Source organism: Phascolarctos cinereus, unplaced genomic scaffold, assembly GCF_003287225.1.
Source record: "Phascolarctos cinereus isolate Bilbo 61053 unplaced genomic scaffold, phaCin_HiC Scaffold_9;HRSCAF=440, whole genome shotgun sequence".
Taxonomy (NCBI): domain Eukaryota; kingdom Metazoa; phylum Chordata; class Mammalia; order Diprotodontia; family Phascolarctidae; genus Phascolarctos; species Phascolarctos cinereus.
In genome coordinates, this window is record NW_027556402.1 from 230,539,266 (window position 1) to 230,552,255 (window position 12,990).

The following is a 12,990-nucleotide window of genomic DNA, read 5'->3' on the forward strand; positions in this document are numbered from 1 at the left end:
TATTGTGAGTTTTGAAATGTTGCTTTTTTTTAAAAAGATGAAACTGTGATAAATAAAATATTTGCTTCTATACATACACCTTTTATGTATCTGAAACTTAACATGACGTCTTGAAGTAATTAGCAGGATGTTTTAAAATTTTATTTATTTTTAGTTTTCAACATTCACTTCCGTAAGATTTTGAGTTTTAAATTTTCTCCCCCTGCCTACCCTCCCCTGTCCCCAAGACAGCATGTAGTTTGATATAGGCTCTCTCTCTCTATTCACATTCAGCATTTTCACGTTAGTCATGTTGTAAAGAATTAGAACCTAGGGGGGAACCACTAGAAGGAAGAAAGCCCGATCATAACAATAAAAAAAGAGCCAACAGTCTGCTCCCGTCTGCGTTCAGACTGCACAGTTCTTCCTCTGGGGGTGGACGGCCTTTGCCGTCATGAGTCTTTTGGAGTTGTCTTAGATCCTTATTGCTGGGAAGAGTGAGTCTATCAAAGCTGACTGTGGCACAGTGTTGCTGTTACTATGTACAATGTTCTGGTTCTGCTCACTTCTCACTCAGCATCAGTTCATGTAAGTCTTTCCAAGCTTTTCTGAAATTGAGCAGAATGTTTTTGGCTATGACTATTTTTAGGTGAGTTGATTTAGACCTACAGCTCCCCAAACAGAAGGTAAGACATCCTCCTAGTTGATCAGTGGTGAGAAAGCTCATGGGAATGTGCTCCTAAGAGCTCAGGCCAAGAGGTATCTTGACGAGGTGCACAGAATGGAGAATGGAAAAGACTGGAATCTAGGTTCCCATCTTCAAGACATCCTAAGAGTGCAAAGTGCTTCGTTTACAGGGTACTTGTGAGCATTGTAGTCACATCTTCCAGTGTTTATTAAGTGGCTGCTCTTTGCTAGACGGTCCCGCCTGGGGCCAGAAGTACCAAAGTGCCATGGTCCCCAGTATCAACAAGCCTACATTCTTGGGGTGGGGAGAGCCACGTGGTCACAGACAAGTGAATACAAGATAAAAAATGTGTGTACATGTACACACAGATACAATTTGGAGAAAATGAGAAAAGGCCTCTTGAAAGAGGTGGCCTGTAAGGCAGAGCTTGAAAGATGCTAGAGGAGAGATAGCTAACCCAGCGAGGGAGGGAGGATGTCATCTCCCAGCTCGAGGAGGCCAGTCTGGCTGGACGATAGCATACAATTAACCTGGAAGGGCAAGCTGGAGCCCGATCATAAGAAGCTCTCCAGGCCAGAAGAAGGCGTTTTATTTTATCTTAGAGGCAACGGACAGCAACCTAGTCAGCAGTGGCCTTGATGGTTTGTCAGAAGTGGAGAATGGATGGTTTGAAGAGGGGAGGACTGGAGGCAGAGAGATGGAGTAGGGGGCTATGGCAGGCCAGGACTTGGCCACTTATTGCCCATGGGGAGTGAGAGTGATGTATACAGAACCAGGGAATTGAGGAGGGAAAGGATGGGTCCTCTTTGGGACCTCCAGGCAAAGAAGGGTAGCCAACACAGAGCATCAGAGCTGGAAGGCGCTTCAGACACCATCCAGTACAATCTCCTTCTTTGACAAATGAGAGATGGCTTTGAGTCGGGACTCAAAGCCAAGTTTCTTTATCCCTCCAGTCCTTTTCCTACACTAGGAAGAGTATTAGCCATTTTTAACGCTGCTCACACCACTCGGAGATTGTGGACCTGGACCTAGAACTAGAAAAGGCCTTCTGACTGTTCACCTGTTCAATTTCAGTTCAATCAAGTACAGTTCTTGTCCATAACCCGGGCTGTAAAGTAGAGCTCTTTCTAAGAAACCTAAACCAGGGTCACGTGTGAAAATGAAACATGCTAACAGGACTTTTTAAAAATTCCCTTTGATTTTTTTTTCAAAGAGGCTGTTGGAAAAATACTCATATCTCAGCATTATGAAGATGGAATACTCACAATTGCCAGTCTTGGCACATTCCTAAGATTTCAATTTTATTATAAATATATTAACTAAAAATCTGGTAACATTCCAGAAAAACACATAAAAAATGACAAAATTGTTTTAAAATATCAACTTAAAATTTTTTTTTAATCAAGGCTTTTCTTTGAGAAATAATAATTAAAAAGGAAGTGAAATTAAGAAGAACATAAAAGCTATATCATGGCAACATGTTCTTCCTCTCTAGTTATGACACATCGCACACATCTCCTTTGATTCTGATTATGCCACCGGGAGAATTAGCTTCTTTTTATAGACAACGGGAACAGCCTGGTGGCCTCTGGGTACCTTCCTGTCACTATAATACACTTAGTCCAAATTCAGAGTCCAAATTCAAACCTGGGTCTGTCCTGATTGTCATTCTTACCTCTCTATGTACCACGCTACCTCCCTGATATGGCATGATAATAGTGTATGACTTTGTGCTCTCCTGTTCTTATGGATCTGAGACTTGGACTTTATGTTCAAATCCAGCAAGGTCCATTCATTAATGCCTCTTTTTTAAAAAAGGGTGTCATGGACTTGTCTGTTGAAATGTAGATGTTTAAAATGCAGAAATGATTGTATGTGAATTCGTAAGCTGTTAGGCAGTTCCCCTCTCCCCCATGTATTTTTAATTTAACACAGTAACAACTGTCTTGTTTGCCCACCCCCTCCTGAACTTCCTTCAGCCATCACCAAGGACCAGCTAGTCCTCAGATGTCTCGGGTCATAAGCAGTGTGAGGAGACCGAGGCATGGGACAAGGAGGCAGGGATGACTCAGGTTGGCAGGAATGATGCTTGTGAAACGAAGTCCGCTAAAAGCCCCGCTAGACCCATTTTGTGGGTGACAGCAGACAAGTAACTAAATGGCACCTTCCCCTTAGGGAAATTTGAGCGGCCACGGCTAAACCGCTCCAGGATCTCCGCCCAGAAAACCTCAGACGGGGTCACGAAGAGTCGGACACGACTGAACGCCCAGACGGCGCGTCCCGCCCGCGCGAGCCTCCTGTTAGGAGCAGGAGGGGCCAGGACCACGCGGCCGTGGCTCCCGGCTGGGGCTGTGTGGGACGTGGGGAGATGCTCAGGACATCCTCAGGGAGATGCTCAGGACATCCTCAGGGAGAGGGGCTGAAACTGGCAGGAAAAAGGGGCAGCTAGCTGAAGCAGTGGATAGAGCTCTGGCCTTGAAGTCGGGAGGACCCGAGTTCAGATCCGGCCTCACACACTTGACACGTACTAGTTGTGTGACCTTGGGCAAGTCACTTAACCCCAACTGCCTAAGGGGGAAAAAACTGGCAGGAAAAGGTCACTGGAGGCAACTGTGGCCCCCAGCTACTAGGGCAGATGCCCCCTCCCCTGCCTGCTGAGCCCAAGGGAAACCTTCTGGGGGACCCCGAGCTAGTCTGGGTTGTTTTTAAAGGGGGGTTGGGAGGGTGGCCTGAAACACGGGAGGAGGGAGTGCCAGATTCGGGGGCAGCTCTGCACGCGGTGCAGATGCTTCCTTTGCCATCGACTTCTTGGGTGACCAGGAACTTCTTGCAACTCTAAACTTTTGGACGCTGATCGCTGTCTCTGGTGTTTTCCAGCACCAAATTCTGCAGTGCATTAAGGTCAGCTGCTGCTTGGTCTTCCTCTTCTCCACGCCCCTCCTCCCCAACCTCGGGAAGGGCAGGGGGAGGAGGGGGCCCAAAGAGGGCAGGCTGGACCCCGAAGCTGGGAAGCTGCAGCTGCGCGCTAAAGCGGGCCTTGAAGTTCTGCTTCCTAAGAGCTAAAGAGGAGCCCGGGGGCAGGGAGGTCCTCGGACCATGGGCTGGAGCAGCCTCAACCCTCACCCCGCCTGCGGTAACGTCATGGACACGTAAGCGATGCTAAGCAAGGCTTGTGGTATCCGTGGTTAAAGTTCTCGTTTCTGTTAATAACTGTGATTTAAAAGAAGAGCAACTGCATCCCGAGGGTGGCTGCGGCCATTGTCCCCGGGCAGCCGCGAGGAGCACTGAGTCAGGAGGGGCGGGGCGGAGCAGGCGGCCGCAGGCTCCGCGCATGCGCGCCCCTCGCGCTTCCGTACAACAAGATGGCGCCTCCCTGTGCGCTGTAGGCGGCGGCGCCGTGCTCCCGCGTTCCCCGCCCCCAGTCCGCCGAGGACCGTTGGGCGGCTTCCCAGCGAGAGGCGCGCGGGGCTCGGCTGCTCTGGGCCCGCCTCCTGCCCGCTGCCGCCCCTGCTCCCGCTCCAGCGTCCGCCTGAGTCACGGTAGTGAGTGCTCCCGAGCCTCTGGGCCCCCGGCGCGGCTCGCGGTAAGCTGAGGGGCCCTGGGCGTGGGGCCGGGGGGAAGGGGCGGGGAGGCTGCGGCCTCCCGAGAGCATCCTTGGGCGGGAGGAGCCGCCCGGGCATTGCACGGGCTGTGCTTCGGGGACCGGAGGAGGGCCTAGCTGAGGGTGAAGAGCACGGGTGCTGAGGACAAAGGGAAGTCATCTCCGCTCCCCCGGGGGCTGGAGCGAACGTCCGTGTGCGCCTACTGTGTGCCGGGCGCCGGGCCAACCCCTTTAAATCATCCTCTCATTTTATCCCCGCCGCCACCCTGCGAGGCAGCAGCCATTATAGGCCCCATTTTACAGATGGGAGAAATTGAGGCAGGCAGAGGCGGAGTGACTTGCCTCGGGTCACCCAGCTAGGAAGTGGATGAATCTGGATTTGAACTCAGGTCTTCATGACTCTGTGCACTGTGGCGTCCCCTACAAGATCCTTCGTTCTTTTCCAGTGTTATCACTTTGCCCCCATTGGGGTTCCGACCCAGATCCCACCGACTCTTTCCGTGGCACGCCTCTGAAAATACTCATTGTCTATAAGGAGTTGCAGAGACTGTGTTGTCTAGAACCTACGGGCCAGTTGGGAAAATAAAGAGGATAACTGTCCTTTAGATGCATGTTATATAAATGTCAATGACTACAGCGAATCAGAGCTCTAGGAGTCCAGGTGGGCGAGGCTCTGAAGACAGCTGGAACTTGAACTTGGGCCACAGTTGATTTGCGTAGTATGAGATTAAAAGCTCATCATCAGATTGGCCATAGTGAAGGAACGAATAAATGAATGAATGAATGAATGGGGGGGGGAAGCATTGATTAAGCATTTGCTGTGTTCCAAGCCCTGTCCAGAGGACTGGGAATACAAACAGCAAGAGCCCCTGCTGTCAGGGAGCTCACGCTTTAGTGGGAGGAGCTGGCACGTGTAACAAACAATTCACCTCCAGGACAGATGGAGAGTCCAGAAAGTCCTAAGGGTAGAACAGTGAAGTGGTGGAGTGGGGGGGGGGATGGCGAGGCCCCGGGCTACTGAGTATGGAGTGAGAGGGGAGAGGATGAAGGGGGCGAAGGGAACTTTGGGGCACAGAAATGGGGCAAGTAATGGGGTCTGCAGGGTCTCTGGAGAGTGTGGTGGGCAGGTGATGGGGGAACAGAGCTGTCCAGCAGCCCAGCCCCTGAATCAAGGGGGAATGGCTTGTGGCTCTCCCCGTGCGATGCTGGCCACCCCAGATGGATGTGGGGTAGGGGTATGGTGAGCTTTAGGCGAACATGGGGAACAACTTTTCTTTAAATTAAAAAAAAAATTATGAACTAATGATTCAGCAAATACAATCTGCTATACAAAATAATGAATTAATTTTTTTGTACAAAAATCTTAGCATTTAACAAGGTAGAACCAAGTAATTTAACAAATAGACAAAAAAAGTTTTTGTTTAGTGTTTATTTTCTATGCCTGTCAGAAATTCTGCTACTTCTGGCTTTCTCATCTTCCTTCCTTCCTTCCTTCCTTCCTTCCTTCCTTCCTTCCTTCCTTCCTTCTTTCTTCTTTCTTTCTTTCTTTCTTTCTTTCTTTCTTTCTTTCTTTCTTTCTTTCTTTCTTTCTTTCTTTCTTTCTTATCTAGTTGTCAATATGTGTGCAGTTCTGAGTCTGCTGCTTTCAGTTTTCGTTATTTCTTGGTAGGTCTTTCCAGATTTCTTTATTTGCTTCATGTTTGTCATGTTCATGGCACCATGATATTCCATTACATTAATATCTTTGGGGACAAAGGAGTATGGATCCAGACCTAGGATTTTATTGGTATAAATGTCTCCATTGATACAAATAACTTAAGGTGTTACAGAGTTGCTTAGGGCACTTTATAGGATCATAAGTTTAGAACTGGAAGGGAGTTTAGTTGTCCAACCCCCTCATTATACAGATGAGGAAACTGAGGCTCAGAAGCTTGTCCAAGGAACTTGTCCAAGGTCATACAGATTTGCCTATGAACACAGAGTAGATATATATCAGAGACAGGACTTGAACCCAAGTCTTCTGAACTCCAAAGCTGGCCTTCTATTTGAAACATCTTACTGTTTCTCATAATTTATTTAGTGATTTTCAAATTGTTGGCAGTATAGGTTGTTTCAATTATATGTGTATCTATATATGTTTGTATATATTTAGAGAGAGTAGCTATGAATATTTTCATACAAATAGGTCCTTTCCCCCCTTTTGTCATGTTTTACAATGAAGTGCTAACATTAGAATCCACTGGGTCAACGTCAAAGCTCTGATTGTGTATTGCCTTCCCAAAATGTTTATGCCAGTCCGCCAACAATGTATATAAGTGCCTGTTTCCCAACAGCCCCATCAATGTGGAGTTTTATAAACATATGAGAGACAGTGCTGCAGAAATAGGAAGATCTGGGTTCAAGGCCTACCTCTGAAACATACTGATATAATGGACCTGGGCAAGAAACTTAATCTTTTAGTCTCTATAAGATGTAGGTCTGGATTGGAAGAGGGACTTTCCTCATCTGAGAGTCCACTGTACCAATGAAATGAGTAAACCTGTCAAGTCCTTTATCTATCTATGGATACAATATCTATATCTATATCTATATCTATTATATCTATATCTATATCTATATCTATATCTATATCTATATATGTATATATATTGTGTGTATGTATATATTATATATATATATAAAAATATGTATATAGAATATATACACAATATGTATAATGCATACACTATTATATATACAACAGTGTATATTGTATATAATACATACACAATGGCATATATATATATATATATAGTAGTATGTATAGTTAGGGGTACAGCGCCCCTCACCGCCCACCTAGAAAATCCTCATAAAATTTTTTGGCCCTGCCTTTATGCCAGAGGAGAAGTCTGAATTATTATAGTATTAAAAGATAAAATATGTTGATATTATACAATAGTATAGGTGTATTTTATTTATTTCTGAATTTCTAAACTTTTTCTGTGTCGTTTGCTGACACTTGCTTGCTGTCTGCGGCTTCTTTGAAACTTGCCCAAAATTCCCGTTTAATTTCTTACACTGACCTACAATATGTTGAAACCTTGATGGGGAAAGTTGAAAGGTGGATGGGATAACTGTATAATGAATATATACAATGTGATATATATATATATATATATATATATATATATATATTATATATAATATATATATATATAACTATATACTACAATATATACGTACACACATATATAAATATGTATAGACATATAAAATGTTTACTAGTTATCATGCTAGCCATGCCTTCCTTTTGAAGACGTTCTTCCATCTACTCTGTATGTCTTGTACACTTATTTATATGTATTATCTCCCTATTAGAATGTAAGCTCCCTGAGGGCAAGGCCTATTTTTTCACTTTTTCTTTGTCTCCCCAGTGCTTTGGCACATGGTAATGGTTTAATAAATATATTTTTGTTTGCTTGGCTGATGGCTCTGTCTCCATGGAGGTGTGGCTGGCAAAATCACAAGTCCTTAAAGCAGAGATATGAGAATGAGCAGAAGAAACCTAGGTCTTGCTTCTGCCTCTCACTGTGCAGAGTAGTGGTGTTAAGGACTGTTAAGGTCCCCTGGTCCTGTTGACAGTGGACAGAGTGCTGGGGATTTGGAATCGGGTGGGCCTGGGTTTAAATCCCAATGCAGACACTAGCAGTGTGACCCTGGCTGAGTCACTTGATCTCTATATGTCCGAGTTTCTACAACTGTAAAATGAGGGAGGGGATGAACTCAGTGGCCTCTTAGTCTGGGCTCTGGATGTCCCAAATCATATGTTTTTGCTTCCTCACATAAAATATCCTGCTAATGCAGGGCTTTCTAGCCTGGAGAACTGGTCTTATTATTTCAGTGGCTATTTCAACATAATTGGTTTCTTTTGTAATCCTGTATATCTTGTTTTATGCATTTAAAAACACTTAATAAGAAGGGGGTCACCGTAGTGCCATCGCCTGAGGGGTCCTGGGCACAGAGAATGTTAAGGATCCCATGGTTATGGAACGGTGACAAAAACAACGTCGACAGAGTTAGGGCATTTTGGATCCTGTTTAGAGTAGGGGCACTGGGGAAGGAGGAAGCATCAGAGAGTTTCAGTACCTTTCCCCCCGCCGCCCAGACAGAAAGAGGAAAGATACAGTCACCAAACTCTAGTGTTATTGATGCAGGCCTGGAAAATTCCACTTCCATTGCCAGCCGGTCCATTCCCTTGCCTGGAGTTCCTCCTCAGGTCTCAGATGAATATGATATGGGATCCTTCTCTTTGCCCTGCTGAGCACAGGCTGCTCGGTGGCTTCCCTAAAGCTTCAGGGCTGAGCTTTGATCATGATCCAGCTGGGGGGATGGAGTCTAATTAGTGTTTGTGGAGGTGCTCTTTGTTATTCCATGGCTTAAGATGGTCCAGATGCCAATTATTTTCAGCAGTGGATATCCCTGTTGAAAAAAACATGATGTCCTGTTCCCCACACACCTCCCCCTCGGTTGTGGTTGTTAACATCCCAGGACAGCAAGGGACCTGGGGAAAAAACCCAACTAATCCATTAGAAGCCCCTGTGACAGCAGGGCTTAGGATGTGCCCCAATCCAGACAAAAGAGTGGAGTGTTAGACTGGCTTACTTAGGCCCCAAAGCCTAGCCACCCCACCCCCACACCCCACTCTGGTCCAAGGTTTCCCACTTCACTCTCCCACCTGCTTTCCTAAAGGAAAGTCTGGAATTCCTTTTTAATGTGCTCATCTTATGCCTTATTGTTAACAGTAATCATCCACAAAACAGAACAATCACCTGTACGACCCTAAGCGCCAAATTATGTACAGTTTTTTAAAAAATTATATCTTAACAAAATAATGACAGTGATATCCTTCTTGCCTCCACATCCCCTTCTGATGCCTTTTCATTCTGCGGAGTTTGCCTCTTAGATTTCATTATTGCTCCCTCCTCATTTTACAGGTGAGGAAACTGAGGCTCAGATGAAATGATACAGGTAGAAGGTGGCGGAGCTGGGAATCAAGCTCGGGATCTCTGACCCTGGCTCCCTTCACTGATCTTCCCATGTTCCTCTTTTCTTTGAACATATAAGCATGTGAACATATAAACATATGAACATATAACATATAACCAAGACATTTTTTGCAAAGACTTCCTAGGCATATGGTTCCTAAGCTGTCTGCTTCAGGTCAGCAAACATTTATCTAGTGCTTATTAGGTGGAAGGCCTCACACAGGCCCTGCCCTCGAGGAGCTCATAGTCTATTGGCACAAGCACACAAGTCACTAGGACAGTAGTTGGGTAGGAGCCAGGAGACACTTAGGCCACAAAGAACGAGAAGACAAACTGTTTTCAGCTGGGGAGGCCCTGGCCTTCGGAAAGACTTCACGGCCCTGCCCTTTCTCTGCACGATGCCGTTTGGTGGTCTCATCGGCTCCCATGGTTTGCTGTCCAACTTCCAGTCTCTTGTCGACTGCCTATTAGATATCTCAAACTGGGTGTCCCGCAGACACCCGAAACTCAGAGTGTGCCAAACTGCACTTGTTACCTTTCCCCCAAACCCTTCCCCTCTTCCTGACTTCCCCATTATTGTCAAGGGTCCCACCATGCTTCCAGCCACCCCAGCTCCAACTCCAGGTAGCATCACCTCCTCTTGCCCCTACCATAGCCGTCAGCTGTGAAGGGTCTGTCATTTCTGCCTTCGTGACCTCTCCCATAGACCCCTTCTCTCCTCGGACTCACAGGCCCCCATCCCCTCCTGCCCGGCTACTGAGACAGCCGGTGGGTCTGCTTGCCTCAGCTCTCTCCCCCACCTTCCATTCAGCTGCCAGAGTGATTTTCTTGAAGCGCAGGTCTGATCGTGTCTCCTCCCTATTCAGTAAACTCCAGTGGCTCCTTATTATCTCTAATAAAGGGCTTTCAAATCCTCTGTTTAGCTTTTAAACCCCTTCCTAGCCTAGCCCCTTCCTACCTCTCCCATCTCTTTATGCCTTAGTCCCCTCCCTGTTCTCCGTGACCCAGTGACAAGGCCCCCTAACTCATGCATTTTCCCTGGATGTCCTCATTACCTGGAACTCTCTCTCTCTCTCTCCTCGTCTCCACCTCCTGGCTTCCCTGGCTTCCTTCAAGTCTCAGCTGAAGTCTCCCTTCTACAAGAAGCCGCCTTTCCCAGTCCTCCCCAGTCTTGGTGCTTTCCCTCTGGGACCCCTTTCCCCCACTTTAGCCTGTGTATGTCTTATTTGGACACAGATTTTTGTGTGCTGTCTCCCTGTCAGATCGGGAGCTTCTGGAAAAAAATGACTGGCTCTTTTTTTTTTGGCTTTTCTTTTCATTCCCACGGCTTAGCACAGTGCCTGGCACAACGTAGGTGCTTAAAAAGTGCTAGTTGACTGGCTTCATGGGGGAGGTGTCATCTAAACTGGATGTTAAAGGAAGAGAATGACATCATTAGGAAGGAAGGACACTAGTATTAAGTGCCTGCTGTGCACCAGGCTCTGTGCTAAGCACTTTCCAAATATTATCTCAGACTCTCTACCTGTTAACTTGGGGTCATGGGAGTCTAGAGTCCAGCGCCCTCACTTTGCAGAAGAGATAGAGATAATGGGAAGTAATTCCAGGTATGAGTGATGGTGGGGACAAAGGCACTGAGATGGAAGGAGAAGACAGGGCGAGAGAATAGAGAGAAAAGTCCGTTTGGCTGGAATGTGGTATGTGAAGGGATCATATGAGGCAGGGCCGTAGGATAAGGGTAGCTGGGTGGCCCAGGGCCCGAACACAGGAGTCAGGAAAACCTGAATTCAAATCCGGCCGCAGACACTTCCCAGCTGTGCAACTCTGGGATTCTTTCGATTTCTGGTTTGCCCTCTGGTTCTACTATATCAGGGCCTTGAATGCCAGAGCCAGGAGTAGAGACTTCATTAGGTGCAGAGTAGGTCTCTACAGGAGGTGTTTGAGTAGAGGGCTGACCTGATTGGAGTCAAGCTTTGCGAAGATTTCTTTCCAATCTCAGCTTGGAAGTTCTATAGTCGGAAGAAAGAGACTTCAGGTAGTCTGAGTAAGAAGGGATGAGGAAGGGCCTGATCCAGGCGGCTGTAAATCTACCTACACCAGCAGGGCCATGGCCTGTTGTCCTTCAGAAACCGTGACCCGGATTCGTTCTTCCACTTGCTAAGGCTGTTGAATGACTTACCCAAGGTTCCACATGCAGTAATTGGCGGTGTCGGAATCTGAACTCAGGTCCCGTGATTCCAGTTCAGATCTTTGTTCTGTCCTTATTGTGGTTCTTATTTCTTGAGGGTGGGTCAATGTGTCCCAACCATGGGGCTCTGTTAGAAGTGGTGATGTCCAGGAGTCTAGAGCATCCTCTCACGTGGAACCCGCAGGTGTTAATGGGGTAGTTCGGGCAACCTCATCTTGTCCTTTCTCCTCATTTTACTGCGAGGGAAGGGATGGCCCGAGTCCCAGGAACAAAACAGTGACTCCTTTGTTGTGACTGTGGTGGTGATTGTTTTCCCCTTTCCTAGGAAATCGTATCAACCTGTTGAGGATGTCCAAGAACCGTGACGACAAGCCTCACCCAAGCGATTCAGAGGGAACTCTGGAAGATGGTGTAGATGGGGCTGATGAATCCATCCGAAAGAGGATCCGGCAGAGCACTCCCAGCCCGCAGAGACTGCCAAGGCCGCAATGTAAGCATGAGCCCCCTTTCCTAGGTCACCAGCAGCAGAGGGACAGTCCTGGTCCCCGAAGGCTGGGCACGTTAGCCTGTAACTGGCACACACGCTGCATGCATTAAGCGGCATGTGATTTAAGGGTACAGATGTGGCCAGTAATTAACATTGGAGAAAAGCAGCTTGTCCTTGTCCGGCAGGACTTGGCTCATTGCCCTGTCAGGGGGAGTCCTGCAGGGTTTCAGTTACATAGGAAATGAATATTTTAGAATTAACAGATCAGCCGTCCTTTCTGTATCCTCCGGAGCAGCGCAGCTTCTCTGGACGTCTTGGTAGAAGTAGACAAAAGCAATGATAATCACTAACATTTATATGCCTTTTTTTCCCTTCCAAATTGGTTTCCCATGGCCTTTTATTTTTAAAAAGTTGAAGCATAGGGTCTTAGATTTAGAGCTGCAGAGGGTCTCAGAGGGGTCATCATCCCCCTCATGTTAAAGAGGAGGAAACTGAGGCCCAGAGTTATGTGTTTTGCTCAAGGTCATACTGGTACCAACCATTCAAGGGAGGATTTGAATCCAGGTCCTTTGACTCCAAAGCCAAGATTCTTTCCACTGTGCCTCATCACTTCCCAGGGTTCTTAATCATATTCTACTTGTCTTTTAGTTATTTAGTGCCTTTGGGGGAGAGGGGTTACAGCAGTCATTTCTCCATCTACCCTTTCATTCACCTCCATTGAACTCTACCCTTTGATAAATGAGAAATGGAACAAAATCAACAACCGAGCAATGATACCTGACAGCACATGTTCGCACCCTTAGTCCCCTCCCCGTACTGAGAGGAGAGGATAATTGGCATTTGTATAGTACTTCAAATCCATTACTGTTTGATCCGCACAAGTGCCTTTCAGTGCAACTCCTACCAGAGCACTGCTGCCATTTTATAGATGGACAGACTGAGACTCAGTGAGGCTGACTTGCCTATTGTTATATAATGAATAGATTTCAAAGGTGGGATTTGAACTTGGGTCTCTCCCGGCACCAG

At 46.8% G+C, this 12,990-nt stretch overlaps 1 protein-coding gene across 2 annotated transcripts in view; it reads left to right on the plus strand.

Annotated features, from left to right (window-relative positions):
- Positions 1 to 3,857: 3,857 nt before the first annotated feature.
- TCP11L1 (t-complex 11 like 1) overlaps positions 3,858 to 12,990 on the plus strand; it is a 41,146-nt gene continuing 32,013 nt past the window's right edge. Inside the window, exons 1-2 of one of the 2 annotated variants that reach the window (XM_078148702.1) lie at positions 3,858 to 4,254; positions 11,803 to 11,967. In XM_078148702.1, the coding sequence (XP_078004828.1) occupies positions 3,999 to 4,254; positions 11,803 to 11,967 (421 nt within the window). In that variant the 5' untranslated portion in view covers positions 3,858 to 3,998. The remainder of the gene's footprint in view (positions 4,255 to 11,802; positions 11,968 to 12,990) is intronic. The other variant, XM_020963925.2, reaches the window with a different exon arrangement.